The 22,645-nt window shown below is 37.2% G+C and overlaps 1 protein-coding gene across 2 annotated transcripts in view; it reads right to left on the reverse strand.

Moving 5' to 3' along the window:
• Positions 1-1,320: 1,320 nt before the first annotated feature.
• The window catches only part of FHL5 (four and a half LIM domains 5), a 33,046-nt gene continuing 11,721 nt past the window's right edge, over positions 1,321-22,645 (reverse strand). For both annotated transcript variants that reach the window (XM_036317204.1, XM_036317202.1), the window contains 5 exons: positions 13,840-14,010; positions 12,418-12,592; positions 11,378-11,547; positions 7,290-7,476; positions 1,321-2,089 (listed from right to left, as the gene is read on the reverse strand). In XM_036317204.1, coding sequence (XP_036173097.1) covers positions 1,926-2,089; positions 7,290-7,476; positions 11,378-11,547; positions 12,418-12,592; positions 13,840-13,998 — 855 coding nt within the window. In that variant the 5' untranslated portion in view covers positions 13,999-14,010 and the 3' untranslated portion in view covers positions 1,321-1,925. The remainder of the gene's footprint in view (positions 2,090-7,289; positions 7,477-11,377; positions 11,548-12,417; positions 12,593-13,839; positions 14,011-22,645) is intronic.

Raw genomic sequence — 22,645 nt, forward strand, 5'->3', positions numbered from 1 at the left:
CAGCAAAATGCCTTCATATTACCAATTGTTTAACCAAGAAAACATTACATTTTGTATATTTATATGTAATTGGTTAACTGAGACAATGTTACAATGCTGTATATCTCTCCAGACTTAGAATGACTTGGTTTTCTAAATATGTAATGTACTATTATTTCCAGATCCTAGAACAATTGGCATATTTAGTTCCTTACCTGTTATGTGAAATTTTAAACAAATCAGGAAAAATATTGATAGGTTTTTCTACATTTTATAAAGTAGAAGTAAGCAAATATCCTGGCATTGTTAATATAAAAGGAGACAATTATTACTTTCAAATAGCCTATGCAGCCTGAACTTTTATTAGTATCTCTAAGTTGTTAGCATCTCTAAATGTCCTTGCACTTTAAACTATTTCAAAACTGGTGTTTCCATAACAATTTTAATTGAATCTCCTGGGATGCTAGTTTAATGATGGTAATCAGCCACAGCATATAATTAGATTTCAATCAGAAAAGTTAATGCTATGTAATAACCTGAGAGTAGATGCATAAAAGTTACATCTAGGTGGGTTTCTTCTCCTGACCTCCCCCTATCCCACGCAAGTGCACTTAAAAGGTTGATAATTGACTGTAGAGAGCAGAGGTTGCTTTCAGTTGTCCCACACAATGTGTAAAGGGTTGTGCAGGGCAGCTAGACTTTTCACTAAGGCCGTTACGTCCCTTATGACCAATAAAAACAGACTTCTTTGTAGAATGACTGCTTAGGGGTGAGAGTGCACCCCTGGGTCATGCCGGAGATTGAAGCTCTGGGGTGTGGCTGGCCTGGGTGAGGTGGGTGGCGCAGCGAGAAGGAACAGTGGGAGGTCTCATCTATAGCCCACATGGCTCTGCTCTACGGCGTTACAGGTCCTGAATTACCAGCAGTGAATTATTCTTTTTCAGTTATTAATATTAGATTTCTTTAAAGCCTGCCTTTATGTCTTTCCATTCATCATCTATGTAATTTTAGAAGTCAAAATGCATGAGGCTCAGAGCTAATTATGCATTCTATTATGCCTTTAGATATCTGGATGAAAGTCATGTTCCAACACTCAGTCCCTTCCCTAAAACTCATTTCCACAAGTGATGATTTAATGATCTATTTACTTTAAAGGTTTGCCTTGGAGACAATGATTATCCTGGTTAGCTAGCTTGAAAGAATAGACATTTTCTCTCATGAAATATGTAACTCTTTAGAAAAATTATGTGGGCTTTGAAAATACATTTAATAAAATATGTTTTGACTATCCCCAGGTAGAGAGAACCCATTATATTATATAGCGTATCAGAGACATTGATTAACCATGGGAACCAATGAGCTGTGGAAGCAGTGTGGATGAGGGCAAATTGCAGTTTTGTTTTTCAAAGCCAGTATGTGTAATAAAAGAATGATAAAATGACAGAATTCTTAAATGTGCGGATTGCTGATCAGTTTTCCCGGATCACTGTTTTATTATTCATACCACCATATGTATCACTAGTTTGGTAGGAGCACAAACATTAGTCTTACATATGCCTTTTAATTTGATCTCTTAATTTCCTTTTTACTCTGCAGTTTTGAACGACATCTGTCTTCAGTACTAACATCCATGACTTCTATGTATAGGTGCTCTACTTGGTTACAATAAAGAGATATGCTCCTATTATTTCTAACAGCAGAGTGCAGTATTTTGCAAGCAGAGGTTCCTTTGTGATTTAGTATACATTCATTTCCGTTAGACTGTGCTTTTTTTGAGTTCTTATAATACAGTTCAATCAAAATGTGTGCAAAACCCTTCTGCTATGAAGTTTACATTAATATTTTCTAAAACTCAAGTCAGAAATACAACCAAGACTTCAACCAAGTTCTGGATTTAGTGAGAACAAAAGCAAGGTGGATGTTAGGAAGGGAAGGACTGTCTCCGTCTAGATGTCAGTCTCCACCCCGGAGCCACATTTGCGGCAGAAGATTTCCTTGTCCTGGGTCAGGAAGCCTTCCCCCACCAAGGAGACTGAGCACTTCCCACAGTTAAAGCATTCGCTGTGCCACTGACGGTCTTGAAAGCAGATAAACTTGGCACCTCTGAGACCTGTAAAAAATAGGAGAAAAAGAATAATCTATTCTTTCCATGAATAGATTGAGCATTCAATCAGGATCTCTTTTAGGCACTGGAGATGCAGAAAGATGACACTGAGGCAAGTAACCTCAAAAGGAATGCTGCCTCCCGCCACCCCCCCCCCCCCCCCCCCCCCCGTGCTCTGCATTCATCTGGGACTGTCACCCAGGCAATAGGTTCCTCTGATGAGATCCAGTCTGATTCCCAGTGAAAACTTCCCATCATCTACACAAGTAGGTAGAATTTGGATATAAAAAGCACATAATTTTGGAAGCAGATAAGGACTGCTAAGACAGATAAGGAAATACAGTGTAGTGCACTGGGAATAGATACTCAAATAAGATATCTTTCTCTTTTCTCTTGTTGTGCCTTTGTTTTCTTAGAGGCAATATTAGGATAAAATAAAATAAAATTGTACTTCATAGCCTGATGTCTGATGTTTTGACGACTTTTAGTTCTTCTCCTTCTTTTCCCATGTTTAAATTTTACTTAGGATAAAGTTCTATGCTCATATTGTGGTCTGGGATACAATTTCCAAAAGCCCCAAATCTAGAACTTTATCCAGATTATCATGCAGCTAGCCTAACATGATGACCTCATTACCTTGCCCAGAGACAACTTCAGCCTGTGACAAAGATCTGTGGATCTGATCACTCTAAGACCATGTTATCCCATGATTAGCTCCTAAGAAGTGCCTTGTCAGCCGTCACCACTTGGGCCTCACTTCAGCCATGGTGTTTGAAGAAAGGTAGAATTTGAGTCTTCAGTGGACACTATCTCTATATCCCTAATATGAATCCAAGGCACACAGTTCAAGGAATTGGTTTTGAGGAGTTGTAGAAAAGGAGAAAGGTCTAGGAATTGGGAAGGGGTTGGAATATCCCTAAGCTTGGGTCTTTATTTATTTGCCAAGTTTTTTTCAAGTGACCTTAGGACTGTGAACTTCCTGTGATTTATACCATAGAATGAGGCTAAAATAGTTCATGTGCTTATTCACATATAATTTCCAAATAGTCCATTTGGGATGGTGAAGCAAAAAGAGTGAATAAGCATTCTATTTCAGATAAACTCTCCTTAATATTATAATGAACTTTTATTTCCACTCTAGAAACATTATTTGATGTCTTTACATATAATTTACCAGTTCATAGAAACATTTATATAAAATTTTTCTACTTTCCTTGATTAAATAAATTTATAGCTTGTTACTTATGGTGCTATCATCATTTTCTAATAAGAGTAAATCAATAATGAACCAATTAATTCTTTTAATGTTATTTAAAACATTGACAAGCTGATTGTAAGAATGATGTTCTCGATAAATGTAAATCATCTCTGTTCATAAAACTAATTATTACACATCTAGCATTTTGATGCTCATGAGTTTTTCTTGAGTTTATTAGTAAGCCTGTACAGTGGCAAATGTAAAAACAAGTCTAGAATTTTACAAAGAGGGAAAAAACTAGGAGTATCTGGTAGCAGGAATTTAAGAAGGGCCTAACTGATCCTGTGATGTTTATAAATTGTTTCAATTTTAGATATGCTTGTGCCCTCAGGTCATGAGGGTCATCTGCAGTAAGAGACTCATCCAGGAAACAGGTCTCCAGCACTTGTTTTTATCTGGCTTCATTTACTCCTGAAAATTCAGTAAAATAAGAACTAACATTGATTGAACACTTAAAGATGAACCCATCAATATTCTAAGCCCTTTACATGTATTACTTCATATAACGCTCGCCTCACCTTCATGGGGAAGATGTTATCACCAACCCTACTTTGCATACAGAAATTGACAGAGAGGTTCAACTCTTTGCCCAAATCACCCGATTAGTAAGTGGCAGATCTGGATTTAATCCAAGGCCATCTAGTTTCAGAGCCTATGTATGCTCTTCACTCCACTAAATTAAGCCTGAATTTATCTTTTGTAAAAAAACATAACCTGAAACATTAGCATCCCTTTCTGAAGAAATCATAATATTTGAAACCCCTTTTAGTTAAAATAAACAGAAATGAAAGAAAGTTAAGATGTAATCCTGCTCAACGCCTTATTTTAAAAATAAGGCCAGTGAGGACCTCAGAGGTGAATTGTTTACTCACTTTCACACAATAGTCAGGAGCAGAGGCAAGACTAAGGTATGTAATTTACTCTCTAGTCCAAAGTACTTTGCACTACATCAAGCTGCTTTATTTATCCCCAAGAGTTTGAAAGGTTAGTCTTATCTTAGAGGAGGAAAAAATATATTTTTACATTGAGTTTGTTCAGATGACTCAAATTCATTGTGATGGGATTAAAATTTTTTACCAGATGCCTTAGAGATTTAGTTATTATAAAATAGTATTTTTAAAACATTCTAACATAGTTTCTTACAAGTGATATATTGTTTGCTTGAATGTGCAACTTTCAGAAGATATGATAGTATAAGAATTCTCTATCGGATGTTAGTTCAAATAGCTCAATTTAAAAGAAGCACTACTCTAGGATTTATATATAATAAATATAAGAATTAGATAAAATTATTAAAGCAAGTTGGAAGTTCAGTACCTAGTATCTCTCAGTCACAGAGCCAAAAGGAGATGAAGATAATTATCAAAAGATGGGTTATTCCAAATTAAATAGATAATCTTGAATTACTTTTGGGTCAAATCTCTGGTTTCTGATCATCCTTATGTAATATTCAGAACACTGTGGTTTCTCTGTCTGAACCTTAAAAAGCTGAGCTCAGTGATCAACGTGCTACAATTCATCAGAAAAAAATTTCCTAGACACATGAATCTGTTATGGATCAGAACTGAAACTCATCAAGTTCAGGGCTTGTGTAGGCTCTTTACAAACTAGTATTGGCCAATTGGGTTCCCCAAAAGTTTTCAAATCCATTTTGAGTTGTGTAATTTTCTAATATTCTCATGGAAGCCCCCCATTTTTTTCTGACTAGTTCAAGAAAAGTGTTCTAGAATAAGTCAACTGTATCTGTTGGTTTGTGATGGCAGACTCCACTAAGGAGATTTTGGAGCTCCAGGTACTATTGCATTGCTGTAAGACCCATTTTCTAGATAAAATCAGAGAAGATAAGGGCTTTTTCTCCTGACTTCAGAAGTTGTCAGATGTGTAAAAGGCAGGAAAGTAGAGTGGTTAAGAGTCCAACCTTTGGAGCCTGATTGTATGGAATTGCCAAAGCAAGGCCTTGAAAGGGCTGACAGGTGACGTAGCTGAGTGATGAAAACAAGGTGTGAGGAACAGAGAGGGCATGCCCTACACAACGAGGCAGCAGCTTAGTTCCATGTAACAGTGACCTAGCTCTGGAATGTAAGGGCAGTCAACTCACCTGGGTAGGATTTTACATTACACATTACATTATATTACATAACATTACACATTACATTACATTGTTTCCAAACATGTGCAGGCCAGACAAAACATGGATGCTGGCCAGACGTAGCCTGAGGACCAGTGTGAGATTGTGAAAAGCTTGGTGCCCCACATAGATGAGCAGGACTGTGCTCCGAGTACCAGGTAACACTCTCTCCCTGCTTGCAAGTCAATGAAAGCCTGCTACGCTGGGTGTGCAGCACAACTGTTTTCTTCCTTTAAAGATTCATGAAGATTCAACTTTTATTTTGTGAAACATTTGAAGATGGAGGAGAAAGAGGGGGATACAATAATCTTTAATTCCATGTTACATAAACTGAACTAAAATCCTCTATAATAAAAGGGTAATAAGCAAATTGACCCTAATGGTGGAACAACCAGAAATGACCAGTCGCTATGACATGCACTGACCACCAGGGGGAAAACGCTCAATGCAGGAGCTGCCCCTTGGTGGTCAATGTGCTCCCACAGGGGGAGCTCTGCTCAGCCACAAGCCGGGATGACGGCTGGGAGCGCAGAGGCAGTGGCAGGAGCCTCTCCTACCTCCTCGGCAGTGCTAAGGATGTCTGACTACGGCTTAGGCGGGCGTAAGCCACAGTCAGACATCACCCGAGGGCTTCCAGGCTATCAGAGGGATGATGTCCAACTGCCAGCTTAGTTCTGAGGGGTCCCAGGCTGCAAGTGGGTACAGGCCAGGCTGAGGGACCCCACCGAGTGCATGAATTTTCGTGCACCGGGACTCTAGTATGAAATATTATCTAAGAATACTAGACATGGGGAGTTCTGCCACATCATTCAGTGACTGTAAATTACCTAGCAGAGTGATGGTGGGGCTTCTCAGGGGCCGTGCTAGCTTTAGTTCTTTTACTACAGGGTAAGCATTTTAGAAGGGTCTCTGAGGAAAAGGTAATGCTTTGTTTGTTGCCTTGAAAACCTATTTAACACAGATTGATTTACCACTTATGTTATTTTCAAACATGCCACGTGTACTTTGTTTCTTCAGCAGAACACTATCTGGTTTTATTTCATCTATTCATAATTAAAACTTAATGCAAGGGCAAAGAGGAAAAAATAGAATAATACATTTGTTAGAAACATCTTAAAACGAAGTTTAATTAATTCGTAACCTATGCTACCCTAATTAGTACAGCTTTGGATTTCAGTACAATACTTACATTTAATTAAAACATTTTCCATTTTTAAGGCCCTTTCATCCTTGTTTGGAATTAAGCAGGATTTTTATTTTCAAATATCCCTTCCTTCCACTCGAATCCTTAAAGGTCCGGCTCAGACCAGGCCTCCTCATGAAGGTCTCTATGTCTCAGTTCATCCTGTTCTCCTCTTCCTCTGAACTATTCCTTTATTGAGAGTTAGTACCATTACATTTAGAATTAATAATCCTCTATAGCAAGGGTGGGGAACCCTTTTTCTGCCAAGAGCCATTTGGATATTTATAACATCATTCAAGGGCCATATAAAATTATCAACTTAAAAATTAGCCTGCTCTATTTGGGCAAACATTTAATTAACTCACCCCTAATGCCTTGACAGGGCCAAACTAAATGATTTCATTGGCCTGATACCAAATAATTTCACAGGCCTCTAGAGTATAGTTACCCTGATTATAATCTATATTTGCCTAGAAGGGTCTGTATAATAGTGCTGCTTATGTATTTTGTATTTATCTAGAAAAAGAAACATAAGGGAAAGATTACCTTTTTTTTTTTTATTTTCAGAGTGAACTATATAGCATTTATGTAGCCATAACTGTCTCATGTAAGGACTGTATTCAACTAAAGAACTCACCAGTAATGGGTTTGGCGCAGGCTACACACTTTTTGGCATAAAGATGGTTGTAGCAGTCCAAGCAGAATGGATAATCATCTCTGGACATAAACTCTTCATCACAGAGCTCTTTCCTGCAGCCGCTACACAGAAAACACTCTTTATGCCATGGCTGGTCATGAAATGTTATCCAACCTGAAGTTATCACCTGCCAAAGGATCACAAAAAAAGGTAATGACCGTGGGAGCTGTAAGAATTCAGACCTTTTGTGATGCTCGTCTATGTCCACAGGTGATTCGTTGGGCTACTTGATCATCTTGTGTCAGGCTGTCCTTTTTCTAAGATTTTTTGGGGAATGGATATGAGAAGCAAAAGGCTATAGGGATATGAACTGGTGATACATATCCTAATTTTTCTACAGAAACAGAAAGGAAACAGGGATATAATGGATCCAGAAAAAAGAAAAAGAAGTCAGCTATTGATTTCATTTCTTATCTTTCTATGACTTTCTTGTTGGGCTTCAAAGATCTGCCATTAGATCTAAAATATTTTCTATGCTCTGTTCTTATTTCCATGTTTACCTTTTAAGGATGCTGAATAACAAGCTTTTTTCCTGAAGGCTTTCCTCCAGGCTCAAGAATATCCAGCAGTAACAGCCCTGAATGGAATGGATAAGCACCATCATCTGTTAGGAATGAGCTAAACCTAAGTGTTTTTTCGGTCTTCAGCCCTGTGCTAAGGGATGGCCTCTTCTTACTATTCTCAACATACCTACACAGTAGGGACTATTATCTTTCCCCTTTATGAGATGAGCAAGTACTTGGGGTTAGAGTGGTTGTTCCTTGCCAGGGACACACAGAGCTAGCATTCAAGCCTGCACAGTCTGATCCCAGAGCCCATGTGCTTAAACATTAATACAATACTGAGGCAAGATAACTTTGCAGTGGTAAACAGTTGATAAGTCCTTGTTGAATGAGTGAATAAACTCCAATGGAAAAAGTGTTTGGAAAGCAATTCCAATATTTTATCTAGCACAAATGGTATACTGTGGGCAACAGTGTAAGTTTTCAGCGTTAAGGCTCTAAGGGCACTGGTTGTACATTGATGTGTGATGTGCTAGAATTTTGTCAGAGATGGTTATCGTTCCTCCATAATATACTTTTTTTTTTCTATACCAGTTGAATCCTTGGTTCTACTTTTTAAAAGGCAGAGACATCTTTCTTTGGGATAATATAGGTAAAAACTTGTGTAACAATTTTTAAGTCATAGCACCTTTCAGAATCATGGCTATTGACCTGCAGTAGCTGTGGAACTTGGAATGTGTTCATGTAAATGTTTTATATTATAAGTGGTTCATTATAAGACAGTGGTTCTCAACCTTCCTAATGCCGCAACCCTTGAATACAGTTCCTCATGTGGTGACCCCCAATTTCATTGTTACAAATTGAACATAATTAAGGCATAATGATTAATCACAAAAACAATATGTAATTATATATGTGTTTTCCGATGGTCTTAGGCGACCCCTGTGAAAGGGTTGTTCGACCCCCAAAGGGGTTGCGACCCACAGGTTGAGAACCGCTGTCTTATAATGACTGAAGCAATGTTGTAGCTGAGATGGTTCTTGTAACCTTTGTATTTCAATGAAGTAGATAAGCCATTAAAATGTTATTTGCCTGTGATAGAGGGTTTTAAAATGATTATTCTAAAGATATTTTAAAATATAACAAAAATACCTTAAAAATTAAAGGTATTATGAAGAAAAGTTATTTTTCCTAAAGGGAAAAAAGTACACTATTCTAAATAAGTAAATGGGAAACACGATGGTGTGTGTGAACACAAGCAATTTAAAATACTCCCTACTGACTTTAAATGCCTTAGAGCAGGCACAGCAGAATTCAAGATCCCTTTGATTTGTTTGGTCAAATGATTAGCAGGCAATGCTTAAAAGATTCAAACTTGAAAAAATGTGTTCACAGCAAAGTAAAACTTGAAATGTACAGCAAAGACTGTTTAATTAGGGAGAAGACACTCTGGGGGCATTAAAGCAGATTGCTTGTGATCATGTTCCTTTTGAAGAGGCAGGTGGGCTAAAATGAAGTCTAATATCTAAGCTTAGTTTTTGCCACTGATTGATGCCAGGATTTAGATCAAGTTTCTTCTCTGACAAAGTGGAGGCAATAATGATTTTACATTCAGTAGATGACAGCTGATAAATTGCCGAATAGTCTATTTGAACCTTGAGAAGTTTGAATTCAAAGCACTTGTAGTTTGAGGTTACTTGCTGTTGGGTAGAAAATAAAATTTAGTTTCACAAAAAAAAATTTATTTTATTTTATTTTATTATGAAAAAACTTCTAAGAGCCTGATTGACAAGTAGTTTTTGCCTAATTTTTAAAAAATATTTGTTCTTTGGTTAGATTGAAACGAATTGTTTTTCTTCAGATTGGATCATTTTAATGAGAAACGTTTATATCTGGCTTTCTTTAAAGGATTTATGGCTTAAAAAATTAAATAGAAAATAATCTGGCTTGTCATGATCTGTCTACTATCCAATATAAACATTTTAAAATTTTTAGTGACTTCAAACCATGTCCTAAATATAGGACAGGTTCCTATAACCTGGGAAATGCCAGAGGTTTGGCCCCAGACAGCGCTTAGCAGCTGATGTACTAGAGAAGTTCCTTTCTTGAATCTTCACAGTATTCTAATGAACTTTATACTGTGTGCCCAATCAATGACATTAAGATAATTCCCATAAGTCTTATTACTATTTTAGAGTAAATCTTTAAGAAACAGTCAAAAAATGGTCAACTTCACTGCCCCTCAAAATAGTGAGATAAATCTATTCATTTTTATTTCGGGTATCTGTTTCTAAATGTGTCATTGACTCTGACAATTTTTTGGAGCTTCACATGTCACAGGGTCATAGGGTCTGACTATTGCTTTTGAAGTCATTTTCCAAGTCAGTGTCTCTGGTAGCGTAATGGAAGTCTCCGGATATAAGATGTCATGTTCTATCTTTTGTAAGTTTCAGACATCATTATAGTGTAATTTAAGAATTATAACTTAGGGGTTTATTGATGCCACCTCAAATGCAGTAGTAGTATTTTAAATATACCTAGAAAATTACTGTGTGTGTTTGTATGCATGTATGTTTATTTATGCATTTGTAGAAAGTAGTAATGAGACTTCTAGCTTTCCAGATGCAATAATACAAAAGGTCTTAAGATATCTGCCAAAGTAGCCCATATATCAAAAGTGTTGAGAAATCACTGTAGTAATCCAATGTAGTTTCATGATTCAGCTTTCTCATCACAATTTATAGTGCTATTTTAAACTTATGATGCCTCAGGGTCAAGGATTTCTTCAAGAACATCAATATATATTTTATAGACTACAGACAGGTTTTGTAAAGGTGACAGAGATGAGCGACTTTTTCACAAAAGAAGCTTAGAGGATAAAAAAAAGAATTGGGCAAAGTCTACTCGAAAAAAAAATGACCTTTTTTTTTCTTTTGGAAAATATGTTTGGAATGAATATCAAAGTTAAAGGAAGTGAAGGCAGCCACACAAAGGTCTTAGTCTTCTGTCTTTTTATTTAATGAATTTCCCTAATGATCTCCCTTGAGCCTCCCTATCTACTCTTTAGAAACATAAAAGCTTCAAGCCAGAAGGCATTTGTATTGCTGAGACATAATGTGAGGAGTTAAACATCTTGTTTAAATTGGTTCACTTCATCACTCTGTGAGACAAACCCATATTTCTCTGCAATGAAATAGATCAAAAATTATTTTCTTTGCAATATTTTGTTCAAAGGGAGGTGTGTGTTCTCTACTAGAATACATGAAATTAGAGGAAAGCAGTGAATGGAAGTGGAATTTCAAGTCACTTGAGATGTTGGAATATTAAATTAATGTTCTGGGTGGAATTTTATGGTGAGAAAAACAGATGACCATCCTCAATGCGACAGGTAGTGCTTTGGACATGTTGGAATTCACACTAAAGACAAATGTAACCTGGTAGTATCAGTTCACTTCCACTATATAGTACAGCTAAAAGGCAGTGGTCTGGAAGATTACCCAAACTTTATCCTCTTTAGATAATTACCTTCTTACAAAAGTTGCAGTAGTGAGCAAACTCCTTCTGAAAACACCGCACACAGTAATTGCCACTCTCTTTGGAAATCAAAGGTTTAGTTCCTATTGGCTGTCGGCAATGTTCACACACAAAACAGGTTTCATGCCAGTAGTTTCCCTTAAATTCCATTTTGCGGGAACCTGTACCCCCAAATTAATAACCTGTTAGTACAAATCAAGCATAACTTTATAGTCTTTTAAGCAAAGATATGTCAAATTATTTAAAATATGTATTTTAAAGTGATAAATTAATTATCCTTATAAAAATAATGTTTTGTTGGCTTCCAAAATATTTATCTGGGGAATAAAAAGTAAATAGAGTTCAGACATGATGACGGTTAGTCACTCTTTCGCTGAAAACTCTTGTGCTTTGGAAGCTACAATTTTGAAATGTGAAAGTGTTATAAATAGAGACTCTGAAAGGCTGCATGTAGTTTAGATAAATTGGGCCATAATCATCCTTACAGGACTTTTAGGAATGCCAAGGGCACAAACTCATAAGATTAATGTTGTGCAGTTATGATCAACTAGAAAATATTTGAATCCATAATAAGAAAATAAGAGTCATGTTCTTATGCTGCTGTCTATACGGATTGAGAAGAGGGTCAAAATCATAGAGAATTAGTGCTTGCCTAAACGTGTAAGGGATCCACGTAATCTATTGATTACATGGATCCTTGTTTTCCCTAAGAGAGAACAAAACTGCCATTGGTTATATCTAGGACAGGGTATGTAATGCTATGTTAGCATTATTGGTATAGATTTTATCTTTACTCTATGGCTCACATTCTCATTCAAAATGTTTCTATGACCTAGGTTTAATTTACCCATTCAAGACAGAAATAATAATGATTTATTTCTACAGTACACTAAATGAGATCAAGGGATAGCAAGAAAGGTATTTTTCTCAGAAGCAGGTTTTTGTTGTTAGCTAGTATTCTCTTCTGTGCTTGGGTTTAATTGAAAGCACGGTTACTTCCGTTAGTGACCAGAACTCCCTGTTGATCTTACCAGGCATGATGGTCTTCTTGCAGTGGAAGCACTTGGAGGAGCACTCATTGGAATAGCACTCCGAGCAGAGCAGGCGCTCATCCTTGGCAGCAAAAGGCTTTTCCACCAAAGAGTGATTGCATTTGGCACAGTTGAAGCATCTTTCATGCCAGTGCCGGCCTTTGTAACAAAGATCCTTGGAGACGGTGAATAAAAGTTAATTAAATGTGTTTCAACAAAACCAGCCATTTTATAAGACAAAACTAAACACTCCTGGGACTCTGGTGCCAGTAGATTGTGTTGGTAGCTTGAGGGAAAGTTGTTCTTGATACTGTTACCCATTGAGAGGAGACTGGGGCAATTAAGAGCTAGAGCCTGGGGCTTTGTTGGTTGATTACTGAAGACAGATGGAAAATAAGTGGACCCTCTCCTATTTCTTCAAATTTCCTCTACCTTCCTTTTATAAACAAGAGAGGCTTGTCGTGGAATAATCTTTTATTTTATTTTTAAATATTTTTATTGTTTTTTAGAGAGACAAGAAGGGAGAAAAAGAGAGAGAAACATAGATATGAGAGTGAAACGTTGATCACTGCCTCCTGCACACCCCTTATCAGAGATCAAGCCCAAAACTTGGGCAGGTGCCCTGACCCAGAATCAAACCGGCAACCTCTCAGTGCATAGACGATGCCCAACCAATTGAGCTACACTGGCTAGAGCCAATCTTTACCTTTAGGGTGTTATATCTTACTAGAGGCCCGATGCATGAAATTCATGCAAGAGTAGGCCTTCCTTCCCATGGCTGCTGGCACCAGCTTCCCTCTGGCACCCGGGACCCAGGCTTCCCTTGCAGCCCCGGCTTCATCTGGAAGGATGAGTGGAAGGACATCCGGTCTAATTAGCATATTATGCTTTTATTATTATAGATTATTATTTGAGATTTAACTAAACAAAATCTCAACACCACCTAGCTAAAACAAAGGCAAAGTAAATGAAAATGAAAAAAATGCAATAATTTGCTTTGTAGGAGGAATGAGTTATATGTGTGAAAGGCATCAGGGCACAATGGGTGTGGAAATGAAGCTGATTTGAAGCCAGAAAATAGATTCTTTAATCTTTACACATCCTATTATCTATGTATTTATTCATTTATACTCTTGTGATTCCAGAAATAACTCAACATTTTATTGGTGTAACTTTGGACAAATAGCCTATTTAATATTTAGCATCCTAAACGATCTCCTAAAATCATTGCAAAGATTAAAGTATATATTATATTTAATAGTGCTAAGCATAGTGCCTAGAATTTGGTTGATGGTAACTCTGAAGATCCTTATACCCAGTAGCAGAGCTATAGAGTATTAATGTTTAACTAAAGGAAAAGAGGCTTTCCAAAGCATTTGTCTGCTCATATGCAATAATTCTGTGAACTGACAGAAGACCTACCTTGGAACCTGATTCAATTGCTTCTTTGCACTCCTCACAATAGTTACAAAAGACGCGATCATAACATTTGATGCAGTATGGATTGCCATCCTTTAGCATAAATTTCTTCCCAAGAAGTGATGCTGAGCAGTATTGACAGTCAAATTGAGAAGCTGTCATTTTGCTTCAATCCTGTGAATAAGAAAATGATCCACGTATATAAAAGCAAGTTTTGTTGATGAGAGAGATTATAAAGCCTCTCAATACAATGTGAGTCAAGCACTGAGATGAATTTGTATTTTCTTTTTAAAAATATATACATTTTTTTGTTGATTTCAGAGAGGAAGGGAGAGGGAGAGAGAGATAGAAACATCAATGATAAGAGAGAATCATTGATCAGCTGCCTCCTGCACGCCCCCTACTGGAGATTGAGCCCGCAACCCAGGCATGTGCCCTTGGCTGGAATAGAACCTGGGACCCTTCAGTCTGCAGGCTGACGCTCTATCCACTGAATCAAGCCAGCTAGGGCTGAATTTGTATTTTCTTAAGAGAAAATTCACCAGTTTAGGAACATATGCTGTAGCCATGCTGAAACTGGGAGGGATTTGGGAAAGGCTACTCTCTGATCCTGCCAGTTTTGTGTGCTTTGCTAACAAAATGCATGAAGCGGGCAGCCAGATTGTGGAAAACGTCTTGCATTCATCATTCACTAAATGTGGAATTCAATGAGAATGTGCTATGTGTTGAAATAGGATGGTTCCACCTCAGGGATATAAATATGAAGTGTTGATAGGGCTTTCACTAGCTGTCATCACTATTTTGCTGGAGAGGTCTGGAGGCGGAATTCCGTGGAAATAAGAATTCAAATCTTTTACTCTAACTGCAATAGAAGTTATTCATCAAGTACAGTACATTTTCTAGGCCATTCTTTTAGTTCTTAAATCTTTGTTGGGTACCTAATGATTTAGACACATTAGTCCTAAGATCTCTTCCTGTACCATATACTCTCCTTTGGGACATGCTACCTACTTGTGGCTTCAAATATTCCATTGACTCCGAAATCTATAGCTTTAGCCTGTTTATGACTTGCTTCCTGGACATCTCATTTAAATATCCCACCCCAATACCAAGATGACCAAATAAAACTCCTCAGCTGGGAGGATGCAGTCTAAGCGCCAGGTCTTTGTGACTGGAGTTGAGCAATTGCCCAGATGCAGAAGTGCAGATAAAAGCATCAATGATAGAACTATAGCCTTCTTTAGGCTTTGGGGCTAAACTAACGTATATAGAACAAATAGCAGCAGCAGCATCTTACAGGATGAAACACTGATATGAAATATAAAGCCAAAGCCAGAATAAGGATTCGAGTTATTTTATAAATTTAGGAAAATATTAAAGAACAAAACATAAAGATGTCAAAAGAGTTAATTAGGCATTGAACATGTGCTTTCCATCGTCATCAAAAGCAATAGCACCGATTTTATTCTTAAGTGAGATTTGTCATTTCTGAATTTACTGTAATATATTAAGAGCTATGAATATTTTTAAAATTTCCATCTCAGATTTTTTTTTAATTTTAGCTAAATCAGAAAGTCAATTAATTAGTATAATACTTTTTACAGCGTTCTATATGCTAGTTTTTATTTGCCACATTTGGATTGTATTCCCACACATTTTGCCTTCTTTCATTTTAATGATGACTTTTCCCGCAGAGTGTCTTGCTGCATATATATTGATTCTGTATATAGTAGTTTTGCTACAGTGTTCTTCACTAATAGAGGAAACACTGAGGATTTGGAACATGTGAGTCTTTCCCCAAGAAATATGAAAATTCAGACTAGAAAGTTCCCAATGGAACATCCCAAAATTATCTATCTGCAAGGAACATTGAATTCTGTATTTGATTAATTTCACAGAAATGCCCCTTCCTTGTGAGTGCACATACACTCAATGTGTTACTGAGGGAGTGGAGACAGGAGGAAATAGAGCTGATTCCCTTGAAAGACTTTAAAATGCAAGTTTTATTCTCATTTACAGTGATGAAGTGTTTATCTCTTTATCTCTTAATAGTGAAATAGGGCACATACCTCTAACTTTTATCACTTTATAGGAAAAATGCCATTTTCATCATGATATTTATTTACCCTTAGATGTATATAATAGCACCTTGAAGCACAGCCTCTCAGAACTGGGAACTCCCAAGGTACTTCCACTTTGCAAGGCTTTTAGTATATTATAAAATGAAGAAACAACCAAAAAGATTACCAAAGTAGTAGATGGTTTCAAATATATAGGAAGTGTTCAATTTATTAAGTCAAATTGTTATTTCTTATACTTTACATATATTAGAGATATCATTTTCTACATGTCATTGTTTTAATTTCTAAAGGTTTTTTAAAATAAGAGGATGATAAATAAGAAGTAATATGTCCTTTCCTTATGTTTGTCAACAGAGAAATTATCCAGATGGGTGTAGCATAACCAGAGAAGGGTTTGGGGAGCTGATGATAGGCATGGAAGTTGTCCAGACAAGATCTTGGATGCTGTAGGCTGATGCAAAGGGTCAACTGCTGAGGGGGACCATTTGAGATGCAAGAGAGGGGAGGAGACAATAAAGTTCTCCCTCTCTGTCTCTCAGTACTCAGTTACCATGGAAATGTGAAAAGCAAGGACATGGTTCCAATATACATGAGCTTCATACATGAGCATTGCACAAGTTAGGGACAATTGTATATGTCCTATTACTTTCCTACCATAGATTGCAGGTTTCAAAAATGAGAGGGCTCTTCCATCTTATGATGGAGTTGAAATGTGCTAGATTATAATATGGGCATTCTGGTTTTCAATGTGTCTCTGTGGATGTGCTTTAGAGGAATTTTATTTACTTGAAAGAATTAAATGACCATATATCTTTTATTATAAATATCAATTATAAGTTACTACATTGATTTGATTACAGCTTTTTGTTTCTCATCAAAGCAGTAATACTATGTAAAATCATCACATTGTTTACATGTATTAAAATAGAGGATATACAGCGAGTGATAACTAAGATTACTTCTATCTCTAATACATGATCTGTAAGTTTTGCTAAATAGATGCAAGTGATGCCATAACCACTACTTTTGCACATATGCTAAAGTGCACTGTTCTGTACAGTTTGACTTCTGGCTTAATTTCAATTGCCCATTCAGGTCTTTCCTTGACTTTGTAAAGCAAATTTGATTCTGTTTTTCTTTAGGGAAGAACTTGAAATAATTTTAATATATATGGCATAAGGAATATTAAATTGCTCTTGGGAAATGTTACTATAAAATGTTGAAGTCTTTGAAACGTATCTGATTGCTATATCAAACTTGGATGGAGACAGAAACTGGATGCAGAATCTTAATTTGAACTATACTTAACTGAATTTACTTGTGGTGATTTTCCCGTTTAAGATTTTAATTAGGATTGCTTCTCTGAGGGTAGGCAGGGGGTTGATGGCCAGTCAAGAGCATTTTGGAAGCCTCACTGAACAAGGTACAGTGCTCTATGCTTTATACAGAGTTACAGAAACCATCGATAATGCTTAGTTATTCAAGCCACCTAGTCTCCTAAGGCAACTGTTCAATCATTCTCTTCTCCTACACTGCCTGCACCCTCACAAGGTTATTGGGTACTACACATCCTATTTATTCCACTTCAGAAGCATCGCTTAAATATTTTTTTTTTATCTTAACATCTTTTATTGATTTCAGAGAGGAAGGGAGAGAGAGAGAAGTAGAAACATCAATGATGAGAGAGAACCATTGATTGGGTGCTTCCTGCATGTCCCACACTGGGGATCAAGCTTAAAACCCAGGCATGTGCCCTGACTAGGAATCAAACTGTGACCTTCTGGTTCATAGGTCTATGCTCAACCACTGAGCCATGCCAGCAGGGCAACATCACATAAATCTTAATTTAGGCTCTCCACATATCTCTGATGGATTACAGTGGCTTATATCAAACTGAAGATATTATTAAAGATTTCTTACTCTTTTGAGTGGAACCAAGCACATTACTACATGACTTCTGTTCTCTGATGATAAGCTCAATATCCCCAGGGAGTTCCAGAATGTCCTCCACAATGCTCAAGAAAAATCTTTCTCAGACTCATTTGGTCTCTCTTCCCTGATGGAAAACCTCCCAACAGCTCTTCTTTGTGAAATAGTCTAAACCCCATTATTTAGCTTAGAGACCCTGTACTAGCTTTTGACTTTTACTACTATTTCTCTATCCCTTTCCTAACCCTACGCTGTGCAACACATTCACACACCCCACCTATGCTTTAGCCACTTCTCATGACTTCTTATTCTTTAAAAACATTATGTATTTTATGCCTTTGAGCCTTCACACGTGACTTTTCTTTGATCTCTAATGCCCTCCTCTTTGTCCTCCACTGAGCTTGTGATACTCCTCATTAATCAAAGTCTAGTTAAAAATCCTTCTCTCAGTAACTTTCTCATATCTCCCAGGACAGAGTAGCTGTTCTCAGTAGTTCATACAGAAGCCCATTTTCTCTTGCACCACGCTTAGTATTAGTTGCTTTGCCCTGTGTGTGTCTTCCTCACTTGTTAGCTCCTGGAGAGTAAGGATGTTGCTTATTTCATCTTTGTGTCTCAGGTCTGAGCAAAGCAGGACTTTAGAACATGCTTTATGAATGAGGAAACAAATCTACACTAATAAAATACAAAGATGCTAATTGACCATACCTTCACTACACTCATCAGCCAATCAGAAGAGTATGCAAATTAACCCAACAAAGATGGCCATTAAATTTGCATAGTGCAGGCAGATCCCACTGCACCACCCTCCGAGGGTGGCAGCGTGATTTTTGGGCTTAATTGAATTGCTGTGTGTGGCCTGGGGTGGGGAGGGGTGTGGGCAGCAGTGAGATCCCCAGCTGCCACCTGCCCCAGCGCGGGATCTGGGCCTGCCGTGTGTGACTGGGGGAGACGGGGCAGGCACCGAGGGATTGGGCTTGCCATCTGCCACCAGGGGAGCAGGCCTAAGCCAGCAGGTGGTTATCTCCCAAGGGGTCCCAGACTGTGAGAGGGCACAGGTTGGGCTGAGAGACCTGCCCCTCCCCCCTGCCAGTGCACAAATTTTTGTGCACCGGGCTTCTAGTAAATATAATAACTAGTGAAGAAGTTCTACTTTTACTATACTTTTCTTTCATCTCTTTTCCTAATGAAAACACATGCAAAGAAGATTCAGTCAACAGAATGAAGGATAAAGGCTGAAGTATAAGAGAGTTAAGAATTTGTATGCTATATGTTTACTTGAGTTGTGAATTAATTTGTATCTATTCTATCTGTAGCAGATATGTTAAAGGACTGAGAATAAAGATTAGAGAACAGAGGGTAAGGCCCTAAGGGCTTGTCCATGGCAAGGAGAATCCTTTTCCTTTCCCTGTGAGAACAGCTAGAATGCCTTTGAAAGCCAGCTGAGGAGGATATCAAAGAAACAGCAGAAGTAGATGCTTAATCTGTTGACATTATTAAAGGGTTTTACTTGAAACTAGTGGCACCAATAAGCTTTCACTAACAGTTTTGCAACTGTTTGATCACATACTTCAGTTCTCTGCTGGAAGCTATACGAGCCCTTCTGGGTCTGTGCATATGACACTTTGAGACAAACCATTTCTTTACCAAGATTGCAAGGTCTTTGTCTGCTGAGATCTACGATCTTAACTGAAGTGTTGTTTGACTGAAGTTTTGTTTGGTTGCTGAATTTGACAAAATGTAGATGAGTTAAATTATATGAAAAAATAAATTGTTCAAGTCTGTATAAACTAGGCCAGATGGGATAGGTATATGTTCTATAGCATAAACATTTAAAATTCACAAATTTTGAAAATATCAAGGAGTTAGAATAACTAGTAAAGAAGTTCTACTTTTATTACATTTTCTTTCATTTCTTTTCCTGGTTCTGAGGGTGGAGTTGAGTAGACCTGTGTGTACTTCCGTATCTGTTGTTTGCTTGTAACCCAAGACATAACAGATGAGAAGAGTGTTGGAATAGAAATCAGAGTTGTAGATTGTTGCACTGGTCGCTTTAGCACCAGTTAGCATATAACTAAGCCATTATTATAGAACCTGTTTAACCTTTATGGCCCTTACTTTCCTTAACTGTGAAATGAGAACAATATCAGCTGCTTATGATCCTACGCTGGATCAAATGAGATGCACGAATGGAAAAGTCGGCTGTTGGTATACTGGCCTTGATGAGGGCCATGTGCAACTAGAACTGTAGTTCTCATTTTAAAGAAGGAGGCTATTCTCCACTCCCCCCTCAAAAAAACCCCCCAAAAAACAACAAAAACACATACCCACACATTATATTTAAAAAACCCAACAATGTTAAAAATAACTAAAGCCATAACTTCAGGCCATCAATCAAAAATAACCTAAAACAAGCACTGTGGAATTGTGGTGGAATGTTTGGTATTAATCTCTAGGGACACATTCATAAGCCCTGTTTGTTGGAAGTTGGATGTCTTGTGTGGAGAGGTCAAATATGAATTCTCCTGAGAGCCGATGAATTATTCTCCCATGAAACAGAAACAGCTGACTAGAGCTTTCCATGTGGTTAATTTGTCCTGTAGATGCTAAGCAAAGAAAAAAGTGCTTCGTATGATTTTCTTGGAGGGATTACATTCAGAACCATGTAATTTTGGCAGCTAGTACTGAAATAGATACGGTTCATGGTAATGTGTAAGTATAACCGTATTTTATCAAACATTGTATTCTTTATGAAATTTTTAAAAAGCAGGACTCTTAAAATATATGTAGGTTTAATACCATCCTGTTTTTTTCATCACTGGGATATATGGAAATGTACAAGACAAAAAGAGTATTGCCTTTTAAGATAAAATTAGATTACTCGGCTCTCAGTCTAGTCGGATCCCAAGTTTCTGCTTTTAAATCCATTTTTCGGCTTGCCTCTACCATTTGATTCCAAAGGAACCACCATCATTTCAGTAGGTATAAGTCGAATCTTCCCTTATATCCTTGAAAACTTCTTATTTCTGTAAAAGGTGTCCTGGAAGAGCAAATGTAGTTCCTACATTGCCTCAAGGTCTTGTTTGAGGCTCTGATTTAGTGCTAGGGTTTGGTACATATAAGGACTGAACTAAAAGAGAAAAGTTATCTAAAACTATTTAGCATAGGTTCATCTCAGGGTAAGGGCAGGGTAAGTGTTTCTTGTATATGAATCCCCCAAATCAACCCCATTTTCTAGAGATGGAGTCTATGAGGTCACTGGAGATCTAATATAAACACAAAAACTATTTCCCAACAAGTGCTCTATGGAATTTCTCAAGGGTAGTAATTGTGTAATTTGTAGCTTGTTTTTAGTTTTCCTTTGTATTTGAAGATCACCTTATTCATCATGCTTCTTAACTACTATCAGTATTTGAACCTGAGTAGTTTTCTTAACAGTGGAGAGGGAGCTCCATAAATCCATCTGTGTAGCACTGGTTCAACCTACTTTTCCTGGTGTCTAATAGCAAACTCAAGCTTATTTAGTCGTTGTAAAACCTAAGGCTAGTGAGGAAGGACTAAATCTGCAACCAGGGCCACATCTGTAATCCATGCTAATCAGCTGAAAACCCCCAAGGGTCAGGTATCTGAGTGCACAAGATAACATGAAAAAAAATATGCTGTCTGGGAGAATATTCTAGGCAGATACACTTTATCAGAGAGGAAAGACAATATCTTTTGTAACTTTTTTTTTCCATTTTTGAGTTCAATATCCTGTGATGTGAGATTATAACTTGATCACTGTAATCACCATATTTTATTGTCCAATTTTCTTCCATAAAGAGTGATTAGAAAACTCAATCTTTAATTAATTTACTTTAAGAGGATGACAAAATTTTCCAGCAGTGGCTTGAGAGCATGTCAGGTTAACCATGGATCTGGGAATTTAGAGGTGTTGTGCTCTAACCATCATGGTATTGTTGATTTATCTTAATCCTACATAATCATGAAATACTAAAAGTGCATGCTCTTCATAATACAGGAGAATCAAGCAGAAATTATTTTCTATAATTTTCTCTTAAACAAGCACATTTTCAAAAATAAGAAACAAATCAATTGTATTCTGAACACACCATAGATTGTATTAGAAACTGTCCAGTAAAATGAAGACTGTGCTTTATTTGGCAGGTAACCAATATAAACTGATAGATGTACTCTTTATCTAATGGAATCTATCCAGTAGTCTATTCCATGACTAGCCTAATAACAACTCCAGTTAAACAAATTCATTAGAAAGACCTTTCAAGCATTCAACTTAGAGCAATAAATAAGATTCCACAGTCAACCACATCCTCTTTTCCTGAGACAAAGCCAAGTCTAACCATGTAATATATTGACTTTCCTGTGTTCTGACATTAATGGGTATTATAGATTCTGTTGGTTTATAATCTTCAAATTCATAAAACACAATAATGAAAGAAGAGCTCATTTCTGGGCATTCTGAACGAAGGCGAGTCTGTCAAGTTTTATTTCACCTTTAAAAGTTTTTTTTTTAATTGTAAGGTATCTGAGGGCATGTTTATAAGTTGTGTTATGATGTATTATAAATGTTTTGGGGATTTGTTGTTTTCCTTATAATCATAATGTAAGCTCACTGAGAACCACCTTTGTGTCTTAACTTCTGAACTTCAATTGAAGCCTGAAAGTGGCCAACACTTACTGGGTGACCTTGAAAGTGGCTCAAATAAAACTGATGATAATTTTCAAAGGTTTTATATTTCATTGAAAGTGATGATGGCTCAAGACCAGGAGAGGAAGCA

The sequence above is a fragment of the Myotis myotis genome, unplaced genomic scaffold (assembly GCF_014108235.1).
Source record: "Myotis myotis isolate mMyoMyo1 unplaced genomic scaffold, mMyoMyo1.p scaffold_m19_p_7, whole genome shotgun sequence".
Lineage (NCBI taxonomy): Eukaryota > Metazoa > Chordata > Mammalia > Chiroptera > Vespertilionidae > Myotis > Myotis myotis.